At 41.2% G+C, this 20,036-nt stretch overlaps 1 protein-coding gene across 5 annotated transcripts in view; it reads right to left on the bottom strand.

Annotated features, from left to right (window-relative positions):
- DPF3 (D4, zinc and double PHD fingers, family 3) overlaps nucleotides 1-20,036 on the bottom strand; it is a 113,215-nt gene that overhangs the window by 53,153 nt on the left and 40,026 nt on the right. For 2 of the 5 annotated variants that reach the window (XM_010566482.1, XM_010566480.1), the window contains 4 exons: nucleotides 10,878-11,005; nucleotides 6,921-7,016; nucleotides 5,844-5,882; nucleotides 2,146-2,224 (listed from right to left, as the gene is read on the bottom strand). In XM_010566482.1, coding sequence (XP_010564784.1) covers nucleotides 2,146-2,224; nucleotides 5,844-5,882; nucleotides 6,921-7,016; nucleotides 10,878-11,005 — 342 coding nt within the window. Of the gene's footprint in view, nucleotides 1-2,145; nucleotides 2,225-5,843; nucleotides 5,883-6,920; nucleotides 7,017-9,085; nucleotides 9,096-9,916; nucleotides 9,931-10,877; nucleotides 11,006-20,036 lie in introns of all 5 variants that reach the window. The other 3 variants (XM_010566479.1, XM_010566481.1, XM_010566484.1) reach the window with 2 other exon arrangements.

The following is a 20,036-nucleotide window of genomic DNA, read 5'->3' on the forward strand; positions in this document are numbered from 1 at the left end:
TACCTACCACGACTAGGTTGAGATTTATCTATAAAAATATTTAGCAAATAATTTCAAAGAAAAAATTGATTCAAGAAATCTACCCAAGCAGGAAAGAGGCCTCAACTTAAGCCAGTTATTCACAATGAATTGTATGTAATATTTCTACAGATAGTTAACAAGGGCAGGATATTACTTCAGGATGATGGCTTTACAACTGGGACAGTTCTTTTCTTCTGCTCCACGGTCAGGTGAGAGAGCTCTGCTATCACATAACCCTTTTCTCAGCTATCTACAATGGAAAAGGAGGAGTCACTGTGCAATGTCTGGATTCCAAAACTCCTTAAGACTCACCCTCAAACTAAGTTTTTTTAAAAACAAAAGGTATTAGCCAAATGAAATAGGAAAGTTTATATTTCCAAAACCAAGGAGGAAATTTATGCTCCAAAATGTAAGCCAAGGCAAAATTCCATCTGTACAACAATGTACCAGAGCCTTGACTTCAGCCCAGATTTCTGCTGCCTGCTTTGATATCCTAGGTGTTTTACCTACTCTGTGCAAATCACTACTATGCATGTTGTGAGTTCCCTGCAAGATCCAAAAGCAAAGCAAGATCAGACAATAAAGAGTCATTATGTTCAAAATTACTACCACTGACAAGTGTCCCTGGATTTAGAAGTATGTTCCAGAAAAGGGATAAAGACAGTTATGCCTATACCAGCAGAGGAAAGCTGTGGATTTCAGCAAGATACATACTGGGCTCCCAGAGAAGTCTCTGAAGACACATTTTAGTTCTTCCAACACATAAGGACAGCTATTTAACCACAGTAGAAATGTCTTGATTCTTCATAACCTAAAGAGCTTTTCCTCCTCAATCATGTGTTCAGACACTCCCATTCACGTGCAAGTCTTTCCATTTCTGCTCATTGCCTTTAGAATATTCACCTTGCTGAAGCAAAGTACCCAACATGTCCATCACTGTACTGTGCAGTCACCTGGTCTCACCATAAAAGAATATGATTTGATCACATGGAATATAGTTCTTATTTACCGTGCATGCTCCTTATTTCTTCATGTTTTTAAAAATAAGCAGGAAATACCCCCATAGATTGACATACTAACGGTTGGTCTTTCAAGGTCACTAACGTTGCAAGATAGGTAAATAGTGGCTTAAGGGGTGAATTGTCCTCAAAACCACCAAACATTTTTAGATCACAGAAGTGAAGACCTCCTCCTATTCTCCTTTTGTTAGGTTATTGTATTATAGGATAAAAGGCACCCAGTAGCACAAGTTATTATTGCATGTACACTCTACAGTAAGCCTTAAGATGGGAGACCTCAAAAGCGTGTGGGTAAGATAAGTGCCCTTCACAGAAATGACATAGTGAAGCAAAAAAGAATATCAAAAGAAGAAGGAAAGCACCAAGGACTAGACCGTAAAAAAATATATATTGTGTATCAAATACTGGACTCCTTCCTCATGCAAGGACTCTGGTATCCTTCTTCAGTTTGGGTATTGGGCTCTGGTATAATTTCTCAGTTGGGACAATGCCTTACTTCACTTGCAGTCCCACTGCAAGATGTCAAACAGCATGGCCATATTCAAAGTGAATATATATCCAAGCAAAGCATTCCAGCTGTGTTTGTTTCTTAAGAGGGCTTAACTCCTGATGATGCCACAAGAGTACTTTCTGAGTGAGGGATAAGAATAAGACCTTCAAAATTTAGCCCAGTGAGATTTCAAAAGGACTGAAGGAAAGAGAATCACCAAATATATGAAGAGATACAAGGGTGAAGTACCTTTGTCGGAGATTTTTGAGTTATGCTTTTGTTTGTAACTATCTGAAACAGAGAAAGAAATAGAGGGTGAATCTTACATGGGGGAAAGGAAGACAAAAGGCAAAGAAGCCAGAAAAAGAGAAGGAGAAAGAGAAAGAAAATATAAGAGATGATTTATTATAGGGCAAAGGGAAGTGGAGTCTTGCTGAGGACTTAATTTTATTTCCTTCATGCAAAAAAACCAAGAGCAGCAGCAGCAGCAGGTGGCAAACATGCAAGTCAGAGAGCAGCAGAATATTTTGCTGGAAGGGAAAAGATGAAGCCCTGAGTGCACCGAGCTGGTAGGACCAGGCTGGAAGCAGAATCAGCTGTCTGGGTGCTACTTACTGTCACAGACATAGGGTTTGTCATGATCATCCTGGGAGGCAGCATCATTCCGTCTCCTGCCACCTCCAGATCCCCGAGCCTGCAAGGACAAGAGGAATGTTAACATTATTCCACCGCCCCTCAGGCATCCTTGTGCCCCGCACCCTCCTATGAAAAATGTACAATGTAAACTAAACAAATCCTCAGCTTCCATACAGTTTGTCAAGGGTGGGCTTGACCCTTCATATCCTAAGATATGCACTATGTTAATGGACCTTGTAACACAGTGGAGATGCCCTCCACAGATAACCCAAACTGTTCATCCATAGCAGTAGGTCACTGCCAGCGCATATTCAGTTGAGTATCATCACACATTCATTTCTGAAGATGTTCAAATACCTTGCTTAACTGAATATGAATGAATGAATAGATGAACAGGTGTTAGAGGATAAATATAACCATTAAATCAGCCAGAAAACAGGCCCCAAATAAAACAGAGGTAAAATTATTTCCTTTAATATTTTCAAAGGGGGGTTGCTTGTTTTGTTTTGTTTTGCTTTCTAGCTGAAAAGCAATGTTTTGAAATGGCCTTCTGGGACCAAGATACCATGGCTAATTATAAAATGGAGCTTTGGTCAGTTAGTAGAAAAGATTAGGTAACATGGCTACCTCCAATAACGGAGAACAGGAATTAACCAGGAAGGCCTCTGCAGTTCTGGGTTCCTACAACATACCAAGCTGGCAGCCCTGGAAACTGGAAAGATCTGTTTCTCCACAGCAGAGACTGCTCTGTCCTGAGCTCCAGGGGTAAGAGTGGAATTCAGCATCAAATTGGTCCTGACCCTTCTCAGCTGAGATGCCAGCAAGAGGACAGCTCATATCTCTCCAATGGTGGAGGCTGTGATGTGGAACTGGGAACTGAGCCAAGGCCTTCAATTCTTTCATGTTCACTAACGTACAGTGTGTAGATGACAATAATTTTAGACTTGATCTTTATTTGAGGAAGTGATCTGCAGGTGGACGGCTAGATAGCCCTTTATTAATTCTGTCAGCTACTCTGTTCCTGGGTAAAAGCAACAAAATTGTTTCTGTTGCTCCTCTTATTAAACTGTTGATGCTTCTCACCCTAGACAAGGCCACCTGACTCAAATCCTTCAAGCTTTTGCATGTGAAAATAAGAAAGGGACAGAGCTTCATCAAGTAAAGCTGGAGAAGATGTAGAAATTCTGAGACTATTAGTACCCCAGACACAAAGGGGTCATAGGAGCTCTGTCCCTCTTCCATGGATTTGGGACTGAACTAGCACTATTCAAGCTGCATTCCATCAGACATCTAAAGGAACAAGGAACAGTTTTACACTGGCCTGCCACAGTCTGTCAAAACGGGGATTTATAAAAACTTCACACATATTTCCCTGGGATTGCTCAGATCTAACTCTTAACACAGTCCTGAAGGAAAGACATGGATTTGCAGCTGTCTGGATGGGGTAAATACTATTCGGTATGGCAAGTATAGCTCTGTCTTCTGCAAAGACCTCTGTGCAGATCAGCACACACGTGCAGAGTGAGATTTGTAAGGGTGAACTGAAAAGCAGTTTCACCCTGGAAAAGGCCCCAGCAACAATTGTTTGGTGGAAGCTACTTTACTGACCATATCACATAAAATCATCTTACTAGTCTGCAGTATTTTCTCTCTGACTGCCAGCTCTGTAAACCCACTCTGGGCTATGAAATCAATCCCAGGCTAGTTCCTTTCTTCCCTCACTACTTCAAAATGTGCTGCAAGCTGAATTTCAGTCCATGGCAGCTCCTATACAACCCTCAGCTCATCAGAGAGTCTTCACAGAGACAAGTGATTGGCCCTTAATAAATATTTCTGCTGGTACCTGGATTAGGATCCAATTTCCCTATCCTACCAGCTGCATTGGCTTTTCAGGGCTGTGAAAAAACTGTAAAGTCTTATTTTTGTCACTAGTCAGTAGGTCTGACTCTGTTTACACACTGAGAACGGATCTGTTGAGTAAGAAGGTACTATTTTTACATAGGCACCTTTCAGAATAGGATGGTAATTTAAGGTCTGTTGCTCGGAGTTTCGCTACTCTTACAGCCAGCTGTTTCCCTTCAAACCGTTCTCTACAGAAACGCAAGGGTACAGCATTCATGTCATGACCACATGTCAGATATACTTTTTCATGCATTGAACACGCAGGGGGAGATTTTTCAAGTCAATGACTTTCACTGGGACTTGGGTTCCTAAATGTCTTTAGTGCCTTTGAAATTGTCCCATGGGATATCCAGCTGACGAGCAGACAATCTGTACAGGTGCAGCTGCATTCCTCTCATATCTCCTAGCAAACTATCCTTCCCAGCTCCTACCACATTCTCCCTGTCCAGCAAAGATACTAAAAAGCTCCTTCCATAAATCCATCTCTTCAGCCTTCAGTGTCCTTCCTAATGCTCCCACAATTTCAGGGCTAGCCTTGAGGGGATAGCGAACAGAGCAGCTGCCCCAGAGGAGCTAAATTGAGTCCCCCGTGCTTGCTGTCAGCACTCCAGTCTGTTGAATTCAGTCATCCACGACTGCCTTCATTCTCCTGACGGGATGCAGCAAAGACTACGAGACTTGACTTGTGAGGCCTGGAAGCCGTGGCATAGCAGCCTTGAAGCAGCCCTGAAGCAGCCAGAGAGAGAAGCCAGAGGGACAGATGGAGAGTCCAGGATTAAAAATAAAATCATGCTGCAGGGAAAGGAAGGGGCATGTGCAGTTTGGAAAGTCCAGAGCAGTAATTCTGTTGCATTAATCCTTCATCGATGCTGTCAGCCCTTCTCACTCCTCCTCTGAATCCCGAAAGGCCACACTCTGCAGGATCTAGTTTCCTATGCATGTCCTTCCCCTCTTCTGCCCTCTAAAAATACCCTAACCAACTCCTTCCCAGAAACAAAGTGCTGCCCAGGTTTCATGTCCCCTAATTCCAAATTCTTAGCCTCAATTCCCTACACTGGGTCAGGCTCACATTAGAAAAGGGCTGCTTGAAGAGTGGCAAAACACTCGTAACCAGACGCAATTCAGGCTTACCAGTTTTCAACAGCTAGAGAATCTGGCCCTAATTTTGAAATCCTAATTTATACCACATTTTGCTTTGGTTATCGATGCCATCCAATAAAAACGAAAATTGCTCAAAGTATTTGGCACTCTTCAGATTTATCTTTTTTTGCACTGAACGAAGCCAGGGCACTAGGAGAGCAGGAGTTAGTTGCAAGAAAAAGGCAAGAGATCCTGCTGCTTCTGTACTTAATAGGGGGCCAGTTCTAGGGCAGAAAATAAGACATAAATTTATGCTTCAAAACGAATGGCACATCTAGTACCCTCCAGCTCCTTTCCCTACAGTAGCAGAGAAAAATTAACAGAGTTATTCTGAAACAGTTTCCTGAACAGGGGAGTAAAACTTCACACATAACAGTAACTTCAGGACTTTGTTTGTGTAGGCCTGGGATATATGAATACGGCAAATTCCCTTCTGCTGAGCAGTATATTTCTTTTAGCTGTTCACTCCCTTTCACTCACCCTGACCAGCATGCACAATTCATGTGAGAGCAACTTATTAGAAAAGAGTTGTTAGCCTGGAATATTAGTTGATCGCTACAGTCAAGCTTGTGTGCATGTTTCGATTCTAAGTCCTGGTTTTGGTTACTGGTTCATACAAATTTTCTGAAACTTACATTTTTCTGGAAAATTTTTTTCCAGGTGGGGGTCTTTGGCTAAGAAAGAAAGAAAGAAAGAAACTGGTTCAGGTGATTTTGAGAATAAGGAAGGTGAAATATATACTTATCCAATTATTAAAGTGCTTTGATCTTATATTAAAGGACTTAAGCTCCAAAATAAAGAGGAGCAGAAAACTGAAACAACACAACAACAGAAGAAACCAAAAGAGAGGGTCTGATGCACAAGTACATTGCAAGTATTCAATGTGGTTTCATGTCTCTCTGTTATTCAAAAGCTAATATATCCTGCTCATTTGGCCTAAAACGTGGCCCTTCTTGCTTGACTCCTACAAACACATCAAAAGGTACTTCTAGAGCTCCTGTGCCCCTGCAGCATCTGCTGGAGCCAAAGAGAGATGAAAATGCTTGAAACTTCTGAGAATTGTGTTCACGTTTATTTAGATGCCTAGCTTATGGGGCCACAATTGAAAATGTTGATTCCAAGTTTTAAAATGTTGGCCTCATTACTTAACTGGTGCCCTGCTGAAATTATGAAAAGACATCTTAGGTAAGAGAAGGGACACAGACTCCCCTAAGGGTAAAATATTGCCCATTTTAAGCAAATGGAAGATTTGCCATGGGCTCAAGAGGGCCAGTGTCAGCCACAAAGTGCTACCTTGGAGAAAGCTGCAAAACGTATTAACACAGTTCAAGTTACTTTTATTAATTTTTTTTGGCTGTCATGACTGAATTTGTTGCTTTTCTGTAATTAGTAAATGTTGTTTTAAAGTAAGAGCATTGTAATAGCAGGATGTCATCATAATTATTACAGTTTACATTACAATTGTAAATACAACACTTTAATAAATTTACGCCAACTTTTTACTCTCAAAATAGTCTTTTTTCTTGGTAATTCACAAAAATAAACTGAAAAAATATTAAAAATCTTTGACCATATGACTGAAAATTACCTATAGTGTTATCACCATCATATATCCATAGATATACACTTTGCATATACCATACACGTGACATATACACTAGAAAGCAGAGGTTTGCTTCCTTCCTTCCCATTCCAGTAAACTCTCCACCTACCCGTCCTCTAGGCCTGTTCTTTCGTTTTGGAATATCTTCTTCCAGATCCTCTTCCTCATTCGCTTCATCTGCATTTTCATCATTTTCTAAAACCCTCTGTGGTTGAGAAATAAACAGGAATGGTTAGAAGAAAAGATGACACATACAACCAACTGCTGCTCTTTACCACAGAGACTGCAGGTTATTAAATTACAGTTGATTAATGATACAATGCCAAATCAGATCCCAGAACCCCTACTTCTTTCCGCTAAAGCAAAATTTGCTTTCCCTTCCACCCTCAGTTCTCCAGGGAGTTCTTATTAAAAAATATCCTTGATATCAGTCAACTACAAAAAAAAAAGGTTCCTAAGAAATAATAGTGGCATCACTGAGCACAGATATCCCAAGACAACACAAGTATTAGTATGCATAACTGTAGGCCTTGTCTGGGAATTTGTTTGCATGATTTTTTTATTTTGGTTTCTTGCACCTTAAATTGTTTTGTTTTCCTCTAATGTTGAGAATGCACTTTAAGAAGACAGAAATCAGTGTTTTTCTCCTTGGCAGCTCACAATTTTCTTTGTTTGGCAAAAATAGAGAAAATTCCTCCATATATTCCAGCGTGTTTAGTGGATCTAGAAAGTAACATCTTTCAGGGCTTACACCACAGGTACAACTCTGTAATCTGGAAGCAGAGGTCTTGCTGCATGAGAATACTGGGGAAGTACAGGTCCCATTGAAGTTAATAGGAACAATAGCAATAGTTCCTTCAATTAATTATTTAATAGGAACAGTAATTCATCATCTCACAGTAACTGTGAGATGCCCAATCCTTTTATCTTGATCTTTTGAAATGTAACCTATATAGAATCAAACACAGGCTGCTGCCCTGAAAACATGCACAAGTCAGACTTGCACGGACAAAGGCAAGACAAACCGTCACAGCACTAATGTGGAAAGAAGTCCCATTGAAATCCCCTCAGCCCTTGGCATGTCTGCTAGAAATACAGAAATGGGCCCCAGCCACTCCTACCATTCATGGTGTGGCACCATTTCATAAGGGACTAATGGGGAATCACTAACTTATCTTTGCCATGCCACCATTCATTTGAATTACAACATGCAGCCATGATGCACATTCAGATCAGTGACATTAAACTGATGGGGAGGTTTTTCAGTCTTACTGTATTTGTCCCTTCCCTATAATTTCTACCTAACAGCTATTTGAGAGCCAGCAGAGGGAGAACAGAAGCATATCACAGTTGCTTTCTCTCCTTCCTACATACCTCAAGCACCAAATTCTGAATTTGTGGGAAAGAATACAACACAAATTACACTTTTAAAAAAGCCTGTATTTGGAAGACCAACTATACAAGTTTATTCTTATTTTATCAGCTAAATTTTTAAGACTAATATTGGACAATGTCCCTTTTAAAAAGTACAAACAACTTTTAGAACATAGTAGAGGATCAAGATTTCATTTGGTTTTTGCTCCTTTTATTTTTAAATCTCAGGAGGCTATTAATGAGGTCAGACCATCATGAAATACAATTTCACATAATACTAGAGTACTAAATACTAGAAGATGTAAAAGTTAAGCAAGCTCCAGTTCTGCATACATAAAATGTTTCTTCAAAATTCATGCAGTTGCATATATTAATTGACTTCATCTTAGGAAACTGAAGCAGTTGGAAATGTTATACATGAGGAGAATAGTGGTATGTAGGAAAATAAGCAAACTTACTGATACAAGTTTAGATTTTCACATTGCTTCATACCTTAAAGTATCTCCAAAAAAAGCGAAGGCTGCAACCATATCATATGTGGGAGGGGAAGGAGCTAGTTTACAATAATACTACACAAGAGCAGTTAAGAGAAATATTACAAACCACTTTCTTTGTTTAAAATTGCAGCATCAATTTAGGAAAGAGATAATAAGTAACCAAGTGTGAATTTGGTGACACTGCCAGGGTAATGAGTTTAATCCTTGACAGAAGGGGCATAGCCTTTCTGATGCATGGTCAAAAGGCTATTCTAAGCCTTCTCCAGCAAACGATGGAGACACATTCAATACCAATTTACTGTAGGGCAAAATCCTCAACCCTGTTAAATATCAACTGTACAGCAGGTCCCAATGACTGCAACTATTTAGCAGGGGGAACCCTTACCCTTTTTAGCAACGTAACTTTTCTTTTCCTATTCTGTCTTCCTAAAACAGTTCCCCAGCCCAATGTACTTCAGTGCAGCTAAGCACCAAGTCTTCTTCTCCTGAGAGATACTACGAGTTTGAGAGAGCAGTAAGTGGCTGGAGCTGAGGTGGGAATCACAGCTATGTCTATCCCACCTGCTCACTCTCACCACCACTGAGGCTGGGCCCTTTCAAGTTACAGCACAGAAGAGCATGCAAAGGAACAAAAGAGAGATTTGCATTTGCTTATTTGTCATACGGATGAAAGGCACTGGTCATGATTTTGATCTGGTACAGCCTAGCTGCCAGGTGCCAAAGTACATGCTGAAAGCCGGCTACAAGTAAAGGCTTTGGCAATTGTTGTTGTATAGACTGAATCCAGATAAACTGTGCTTGCAGGAGAAACAAGAGCAAGACATGCCTTTTGCATCTGTTCTGATGAAACTAGCATCCAGGTGACAGGTCATAGCTACAGCCGTTTAGCTCAAACTTTTTTGTATATTTTTGCATCCCCTCCCTGCTCTGCAATGCCGACTTGGGTCAGTTCCACTGCCTCTAAAGTCTCTTTCCTTGGACTGCTGCTGAGGATAATTCAGAGCTCAGATCACACAGCAACATCCAAAGGCACTTGTTGATCTCATAAGGATGCTGCACCATGACTTCTTGTGACCTTGGAAGCAGGTATAAACAGAGCTTTAGCGCTCTTGGCTTAATAGACCCAGATACACTACTGAAGGAGGAAACACAGAGTGGGCCTCATGCCAAGCTTTTCCCCACTCCATGAGCACGGGATGCTTCCTCTTTGATGGTGCTCCTTTACCTGTGCAACTGGGAATGGGAGACCTAATTTTGCTGACCTTATATGTGTGAAATTTCTAGCAAATAGACCAGTAGGACCAAGCTCCAAGTAAAATAGATTTCATGCCCGTGCTCTTCTGTTTCATTTAGCATGGGGCTGCCCACTTAATTTTTCACTAGTTTTAGGTATAGACGCAACACGTATCTCAGCCAAAATTAACAAGTTTGACACATTGCCAATGGCTCTCACCTAAAAATCACTAATAGACTCACAGCACAATGGTGTTTTAGCATCACCAAATATGTGCTGCTGCTCCCCAGGGAGAGGCCTGCTTTCCTAGCCATTTAAGATGTCTTTATAAAGTGACATGCACTTATATAAGAACACTTTATATTAGCTGAATTCCTTCTATGACAGACCCACAAATGTGTTTCTAATTTTCAAACTATAATGCATGTGAAAAGGCAATATTTCTCATACCTGCATCACTAATAATAACTGAGATAATTAAGGTTAGAATATTTTTAATTATTTATTTTGCTTGTATAGTTCCTGAAGGCTTCTCAGTATAAAAAAAAACAGGCAAGGCAATGACACGTTTTTGTCTACAGTCCGCAGCTGTGATTCCAAATTCAAACGCACGTCCAAATTCACTTTAAATATGAGGCACTAAAATTCAGTTTATGGTTGGGACCCATCTCTGCTTGTCAGTTTTATATGTAATCATCTCATAGTGCTTCAAAACAAATTCCAACACAGAAGCTGTGCAGAACACAGCCAAACAACTGAGATTCTTGTGACAGGAGAAGCGTGCGAGATCCTGAGTTCATTTTGAGCATCACAGTGTAGCACAATGGTTTGATAACATTTTGACAGTAGAATGACACAACTATCAACAGATGCACTGTTCTGCCACAGGACAAAATCTGCTAGGCTTAAAGACAAATGGTAAAATCCAGCCCTGCTGTCAGGGCATGGGGCTCTCCTTTACCTGGATTTCTTGTATAGTGTCTTCCTCTTTAGTGTCCGTTTTTTTCTCTATTCCCTCTCCACGCAGCAAGGCTTCCAGAGTTGTACTTTCTGATGTGAATCCATCTTTTTTCAGAGGCAGATCAACTTCTGAAAAAAAAACCACACTGACTATATGTGTCTCCCTCAGACAGCTAACAAGCAGAAGGACAGAGATGACAAGCAGAAGACTGACAGACTTTCAAGCTTATTTCTATCCTGAAAGAGAGTTCTTCAAGTTCTTCTTTTAACCACTAAGGATCCCCATATAGGATTCATGTCTGTCTTACTGAAAACCTGGTATCTTTTCAGTTGCTGTGTTTGCTTACAGGAAAAAAAAGGCTGGACGTGTTCTACCAGGAGGAAATAAATGGAGAAAAAAAATCCTTTTCCTTTATGTAAACTCCCTATGCTGCAAATAAAGAACAAAACCAGGACTTTCTAAGATACTGAAATATCAAATATGAAGATCTGATCTCCTGAAGTAGAAAAGTATTTTAATGCAATTTAGCATCTGGCACAGTCTATACAGCACAGCTTCAAGCAGCATTCTCCTACACCAGGGCATGTTCTACACGTGGAGAAGCGGAAAGCTAGTGTGTAGGGCCAATGCTGAGAACTTAAACTGAAAAAATAAAGGGATGTGTCTTGAATTTTCATTTAACATTGACTAGATAAAATCTTCAGTTTGTTGTAAATGGGCCCACACCAATGAAGAAACACAAGTCAGCACAGCTGTGAGTGCAGAAACTAGCCCATAGAACAGGATGACCCCCAGCCGGTGCAGGGAGAGCCAAAGGCTGGCCCAGGGGCAGGCCTGGGGCATGGGACGCCAGGAGACAGTGCAGGTTTATGAGGAAGCTTGATGCAACCTGCCACACAAGTGAAGGAACAGAGACTTATTCCCCTTCCGAATGCTGCCACCAGATTATGAGGCTGTGCAGCAGGCAGGCAAATACAGCATGTTAACTTTAGCAAGATGTTAAAATACACCTAGGGAAGAATTCAGTTTTCCTTGTAGATCCTGGCCTCTACCCCAATCGTGCAGGAGTTTTCAGAGCAACCCTATGGCAGGGAGACATTCTGAACATCTCTTTTACCTGACAATGCCAGATGTGGATTTCTCAAGTACTCCCTGCCTTCTAAAATTAATTCCTTCCTCTAGGCCAACAGATTTATAAAGTAATAATGTACAGGACCGATGCTCACAAATCAGCATCCGGTCTCCTTATTTCATAGGTCTGTCCACTTCTTATCTTTTAGGACTGTGTTGTGTTCCCCAGTTTGCCTGAAGCTCCCTGTCTTTCTATCACCATGAGTTGCAAACTCTGCACGGCAGAAATTCATGTGTTTATAAAGCCCCAAATCACTCCTGCAATCCAAAAAATGAATGAACACTTCCACCTGGGACAGTAAAGTATAATCTGTTTCTTGGGGGCAATTGCATCTCAGGAATATGTTTGTTCTATATATGAAAAACTCTAAGCCAGCAAATGATTCAGGGTCCCTGATCAGTGCTTCCACAACATGCTTGCTCAAGTCTTCTGAAGTGAGAGAGCATCGCTCAGCCAATAACCACAGAAAATCCAGCAAAAATTCCAGCAAAAGCTATTCTATTCATAGAGGGAAAGGCTGAGTACAAACCATGCAGAAAAACCAAACCACTGGGATTTTCAAAGGGAACTCCCAGGACAAGCCACACAATGGGTTGGGGTCAACAGTGAATTGATCCCCCTTCTCATCACAAGGAGGTCTATTCAGTCAGGCCTCTGTTTTCATTATTAAGCTCTGCGCACACACCCCATTATGCCACCTTCCCCAACTTCTCCCTTACTTGAGCTATAAAAAAGACAGAGAAGTCAACAGAGAATCATACAGATTGAATTTCCCTGTATGAACTCCTAGTACCTCCCTCTGGATGCTAAATCCAGACATTTCAATAGAAAGAAGGGATTTTTGACTTGATTTATGTGCAAATCCCAACACTTGAATCTAAAGCCACTAAGGAACCTCCATAATCATCTCAGGCTGTCGGCTTGGCTTGGTTTCAAAGTCCTGTGCTTAGGTGCAAAAGGGCATTTGCTTTGCGTTTAGAACCTTGTGGGACTGCAAAACCCAAGGGGTCATCATACATTCAGCAAGAGAAGAAGCTTCAAGCAAGCTCAAGGGCATCAGAAACAAACATGTCTTCACTGTGACAAGCTATGCCTGTCTCTGGATACCGATACACTCAGCAAACAAATGCATTTGAAAAAGGGAACGAGCAAGGAAAGGATGAGGGATAAGTAACACATATATGAAAATAAAACTACTTCCTGTTTGTTCCAGAGATATTGAACATTAAGTAAGAGGGAAAGGTAGGCTTTAAGGTCAAAAAATGGCAGCTGTCTTTAATAGGCATGTTTGGGTTTTGTGGTACTGCTACTTCCCACCTGCAACACTCCAGGAGACTTTTCATCCAAAATTCTCAGAGCACTTTTTAATTATTAAATTTAACATCCCACTGACAAGTCAGTGTGAGGTAATACTTTTATTCCCAGTTTACTGATGGGGAGATTGAGTCACCAAGAAGTTAAGTTAAGGAGCAGGAAATCCAGCTAAAAGAAACTCAGGACTGCTGCCTCCCATCCACCCACTAAACTTGCTGCTATTCAACTCCTTCATTTTCTTCTCCACTGGTAGCTTCTACGAGTCCACTTTCATCCCTAAGTAGCTCTAGAAAGTGGGAAATGGCAGACACTATCTTAACTGGAATGTAAAGTTTATGGTATAAAAACCTACAAAGGTCCAAAACCAACCTCTTAGTAATGAATTCAATCTTTGTAATGAATTCAGTCCTTCCTGGAAGATGGCTAGTCTGTAAAGGATACAGTAATGAAGACAGGAAATTACGTTTCCAAACCACTTTTTGAATCCTCAGAGATAAAAGTCTCCAAAAATCTAAACGATGGCTCAGTTAACCTAGAGAAATAGTTAAACACTACTAGGGGTCATTAAATTCATTTCACTAAATCCCTAATTTAGTCTTTCCTATTTAACTCTCCAGGATTTTCCCACAAAAGCTAGAAAAGTATATTTTCGTCTTATGCCTGTACCCTACAGAAAACTGAGAAGCCAACCCAATGCCTGAAATGTATTTTTGTTGTGAAAGACCAAGGCTTCCCCCAGACCACGGGAACTGCTGTATGGAAACAAATCGGGGTCCGTTCCACCCACTGTCCTGCTTATGAAGGCACCGGCCAACGTTAGAAGATTCAAACAAGGCCAGATAGAGTCTTCTAGGCTTGAGAAATTGAGCCATGACCCCACACTTGCCTCTCTTTGCTTTGATATTTGTTGTGCTGTACTATGCAGTCACATCAGATGCTGCAGAAGGTATGAGTGTCTGTCAGGAGAGAAATGCAAAGAAAATAATCTACCCTAATACTACATTTCATCCTGATCTCTAACAGGTCAGTCCTGAGGGATAAATGCAGTATCACTTGCAGTTATCCTAAATCCTGGGTCTTCTGGAAATGCACAGAATAGCCCAGCCCTTTCTGAATTTTTATATACTTTTGCCCTCAATGTTTTCCCACCTGAGCGAGTTCAACAGTTAAACTATGGTTTGAAGGGAGCGTTTCACTTTATTGCTTGCCCTCTTGTTCTTGCTATGAGACAGGGAAGATAGAAGTTCCTGACCAAACTTTTTCTGTCATTTCTTTTTATTCCTCTCCTTTTGAAGATAAACAGTCACAATCTTTCTGATTACTCTGCTGTGGGAAGTTTTCCATATGGCTTTATCCTGTCAGAGCTCTCTGACTTCCTCTTATTTTTCAATAGTCTACCCAAGATGCACCAATACTGCACCTGATATTTTTAGGGATGAAGCCACATCCCCCATTTAAACAAATGCATTACAATATTCTTTATATAACCCTTCAGGCAGTGTCCTGCAATGTCCAAGCTAAGCAGAATTAGGAACCTTGTAAGAGGAACAAGAACTTCCCATAAGTAATACTTTCAACACACAGGTGAGAAATTAAAATGTCTCTCCCGCCGCCCATTCACCAAGCACATTCAGATCTCACCAAGGAGGCCCACGCAGACCTCCCTGGCCACAATGGCTCTAAATAACTTTGTACTATGTACAAATCTTTGTAGTTTACAAAACATTCCCTCTCCCCAGTTTGTTCATTACTACATTACACAACACTGGACCAAACACCAAACCTTGATGCACCAGCTGTTAGCCTTTTTTTATAATGAAAGTTCTTTGTTTCATTGTGTTCTTTGTTTCATCTTTTATACTAAAAGTTTTTATCCAAGACAATGCTTTGATCCTCTTTGGAGGCCTATTACATACCAAAGGTCTTCAGAAAGTCTAAGTAAATTGTCAACCCCCTTACCTATTAGACCTTTACATATCATGTAAAGAATTTTAAGAAAGTAGTAAGACATGCTTTTCCTTGGTAGGAAGAAAAAAAGTAGTCAGTTAGAACCTCCTATATCATCATTTCCCAGGTGCTTTACTGCTTATACCTAATTACCATTTCAATCAATTTCTCAAATGTTCATGTAGAATTTATGGGTCTTTAAATCCTTGAATCACATCCAAATCCTTTTTAAATATAGGTAATAACATTTTCTACCCACTAATTGTTGTAAATTCTTTCTATTGTAACTCCTAGTTTGTATCACAAGTTCTCCTTCAGACATTGCAATTTCAGAGAACATAATCTTTATTACAAGTAATAACTACTAGTAAAAGCACTGTAACTAAAAGCTTACTCTTTTATATAAAAACTTTAAGAAGGTTTGTAGATAAATTTCCTTTTGATTAGTATTGCAAATGCAATAGCACCTGGTTAGCGTAGGAGATACAGGAAATAGTCAGAACCATACAAAATAGAAGTGTCAAATCAACAAAAATCATCAATGAAAAATAAAATGTTATTTAAGAATTCTTCCTGTTTTAATAAATCATGGTATTATTGGTGTCACAGCTAAATATTGTGCATATATTATAATTTAAATATGTGTGTGCATATCATTAAAATTTGTTTCTTAACTTGGCAGAGTCCGTTTCATAATGATTAAATTAACATGGTTATTTCTGCTTACCAGCTCAGTGCAGCAACCTCTCTATTTATCAAGGTCCTTAGACCGCGGTGGTAGAATCTGAATGAGCACCCATGCCAGCATCATTCCTGTATCTGTTTTCTATTGAGCTGCTGCCTCCAAAAGAAGCTAATTTTCACAAATCCTACAAAATGGTGGGCTTTTCCAAGTTTTGATTCACCAAAACAGCTGCAAATTCCTGTCCTTAAATATGCTACGTTTGGTTTACAACGTATTGGGAGCTAAGCAACTTTTCTGTGTCTCTCAGAAACATAAATTAAAAACAACCATCCCTTTTTCTATACAGTGCAATGTATTTGTTTTACAATGGATCATTTCCATCTCCACAGTAGCAGCTGCCACCCAAGCCATCATCTCTGTGCACTCGTAAGCAGCTCCATTTCCAGTTCTAATTGGGAACAGAGATACTTATTGGGTGAGTTCCAGCATGATCTATCATGCCAGAGACAGCTACTATGCAAACCAAAGCAATCCGGCTTCCAAAAACCCTCTTAGACAAACACTGACTTTGCACATAGATTCTTGCGTTTTTGTTTCTTGGTGCTGGTTTTTTGGAACATAAAAAGTGCCAGAGGAAACTATACATTAAGAGTCCATGAAGTGCTGTTTAAGATGGATAAATCCGAGGATATTACCTTAATAACCACTACCTCTTTAAAATCATATAGGTGGTCTAAAAAAGCCACCTAATTCACAGCAAACAGAACTACTGCTGAGTGAATGCAGCCACTAAGCTCATTAAGAGGATGTGGCAGGATGTGTCTGAAAGTGCAGTGCAGTGGCTCAGCAAGCAATTAAATCCCATGACAGTTTAAAATGAGAATCTATCAGTGTCACAAGAGTGTGAAGCCTCAGCATCTCTGCTGTTCCCACCCCCAGCGTTTTATTTATGATGGCGTATTGGGAACATGGGAAGTCAAAAAGATTATAATGAAATATGCCATATAAAAACCAGATTAAGCCTGCTCTTCTTTGGGGAAATATGCAGAGAGAGAAGCTGTCTGTTAGCTGTCGAGTTTGCAAAAGATACCATCTTTTGGGATGGTGCTCTCTGCCAGCAGACAGAGTGCCCCAGGGGAAATGGTGGTGAAAAACCCAGACAAGCAGCATCCATCCATCCATCATACGCTCATCTCCACATCTCCAAGGCACAAATATAGCGTTAGAGTGCAAAGGGTGGGGGCAGGGGGGGATGGAATCCCTTAAGAAAGAAAGAGGAGACAATGCCTTACGTGAATAGCTGGATTTTGTAGCTTTTCTGTGTGTGTACAACCAGCCTCTCCTTAGCTTGTTTGCTTGCTTGCTTGTTACGTTCATGGCCAGTACAGTGATTTGCTAGCGTCCTTGGGATTGATGCATTCACAGCAGTGACCAGAACCAGGTGTACTAAAGGCAGGGCTCTACAAGCTTTTTTTGTAAGCATGCCTCTGCCAGCACAGCACAGCACAGGTCTTCACTCCTCCTGCAGATCTGGATCTTCAAAACGCTTTTTTCACCGCACCATCTCCTGCTATCCTAGGGGCAGATGCTCACATTATTGCTGTTATGCTTTAATCCTGACCTTCCACAGTGCCTGCTACCCCAGCCTGTTCTCCCAACACTACTGCAATTCAGCACCCGTCTGTAACAAACTTGTCAGTGCCAGTTCTACACTTACAACCCTCTCCAACTCTGGTCCACAGGACCTCCTGCCAGCCCAGCCCTGGGCCTCCCTTGAGACCAGACTACTGATAACACAGATTCTCACATTGAGTCCATAAAGCCAAACAAACGCCCCTAGAGACTAGTAAACATCAAATTCACTTTATTTTTAATCCAAGCCAGATGCAATAAAGCCATGGCTGTACTGGAGATTGTAAGGCTACTCCAGTAACTCTTTGTCTCCCCCACCAATTCCACCTTCAAACCTCGTGTATATTATTGCACTCTCAAGGTAAACAGGGCCATGGTGAGAACAAGAATCCAGTCAAAGGGAATGATAAAGCAGTTTTAGAAGCAAGACAACTTGAAAGCAAAAGAGTATTTGTTTCCTCAGAAACAAACCATTTTGTGTGGAAAGAATAGTTTGGAGGACTATCTGCCATTAAGTGGAAACTCCTATTCAAGCTGGAGCCATGGGATCCTATAAAGCTCTGAAATGAATCTTAGTAAACACTTGTTGCAAATTTTAGGCACTACTGAGCTTTGCTCTAGGGAGCACTGGGAGGCTGGAAAATCCCAATGTCTCCCTAGCACCTCTTCCTGCAAAGCTGCTAGTCTCATGGTGAGGTTGGCAGGGAGCACGGGGAGAAAGTGAAGAGATAGAAGAAGACAGAGGAAACTATGATATGGGAGGACTGTACACTTTCACTCTTCAGCCTGGTGTAAACTGCAGAAAAATCAGAGGACAACTTTGAATTTTAAGACCAGGATCCAATGGAAAGTTTCTATTAGCCCCTAGCTAAAATATGTCCCAGGAAGATACAACACAACAGGAAGGAGAAATAAGGCTGCAGAAAACAGCAGAGACCCTCAAACATAAGGTTAAGCATTGTTTAGTTTAACCCATCATCAAAATGTGGACTTTACAAGCAGCTGTATTTCTTTGGCAGACTAGAATGCCTCTATAAAATCTCTCAATAAAAAAAAAAACAGCCTGCCTGTCAGTTGTCTCTTGGAAGTTCTTTACAGATTTATTTCTCAGCACAGATATAAATCATTGTCACATATAATATACTGTACCTGCTTCTCAAAGACTGCCAAATTACAACATCAGGCTAAATGCTGGATCAGGTAACTGCCCTCAGGGCTCAAATCATAAAGGAATATCTCCATTCAATAACATTATTCTAGCACTCATTGGTGTTCTGGTCAGTCTTGCATTTTTGTTCTAGACGGGCTTACACTGCACCAGGACTTTTGCAGCATCAGGCAACACTGTAGGCAATATCAAGGGACAGAGGCTGGGTAACTGCTACAATTCAGAGAAAATTCTTGAGTACAAAGTCTATTCCTTTGGGCTGAGCATCACCCTAACAGGGCTTCTGGCCTTTTTGGAGTAAGAGAATAACTTGGCCTACTTATCTGCAAGTGGTCATATAGATACACAGATGGATGGGCCTTTTGACCCACTGGAAGAAGCAGAATCTGATTATTGTCCAGTAACCAGATAGCTACCAGCAAACACCAGTCACCCCCACACCACGCAGCTGGGCCAGTCAGCCCCACACTGCACACTCTGCAAATGGTAAGAGGGAGTAGACCTCCACTGCAATCAACTGTACTATTTCCATATGTGACAGCACTGAATAAAACCACTCGTACTGAATGCAAATTCATACATAAACCATGCATAAAACCAGCCGTGCTGTAACCTTGCTGCAAATTCTGTGAGATTCTGCATAGCTTCTCCTCTTCCTTATTGAGGACAGTGGAGGGGATACCTTTAGTAACAGATAAATCTCTGTAATGCAGTTATCTCTCAACTGCAGTGCACAAGAATCCCAATTAATTCAGTCCAGGCCTAGCAGAGCCGGCACTAAGCCAGAGCTGATAAACCTGCCAAAGCCAATCTGAGTCCTGCAATGATTCTTGGGAGCCTGCTCTGCACTTTCTCATGCTCCGGACTGTGGGGGTTATTTGCTTGAGCGCAGCGCTCAGTTCTGGCTGGCTCCACATGCCCACATGATGCGGCAACTCCATTAATGAGGCCCTTCTAAAACCCACCGTGCTGGGGAGCAGGCAGAGACACCCAGTCAGCTCTGAAGGCATCAACAAGGGTGCAGCAGGGCTTATTAGCACCAGATTACAAGCGTCCCGGTCCTGATCCTGCATCTCTGTCTGCAAAGCTCCCGTTTGCGGGAAGACGGTGCTCTGCAACCCAGGCAGGATAGCCACATTCACATGGTGCAGTGTCTGAAGAAGTCAGCCAAGCCAAGCAGAGCTGGTTCAGCATCCCTGGCTCAGTATATACCAAACCTGCATAAACCACTGAAGAACAGAAAGGCCACAGCAAAGTGGCAATGATTTTAGGATGGGATAG

The sequence above is a fragment of the Haliaeetus leucocephalus genome, unplaced genomic scaffold, assembly GCF_000737465.1.
Source record: "Haliaeetus leucocephalus isolate CR32 unplaced genomic scaffold, Haliaeetus_leucocephalus-4.0 Scaffold213, whole genome shotgun sequence".
Classification (NCBI taxonomy): domain Eukaryota; kingdom Metazoa; phylum Chordata; class Aves; order Accipitriformes; family Accipitridae; genus Haliaeetus; species Haliaeetus leucocephalus.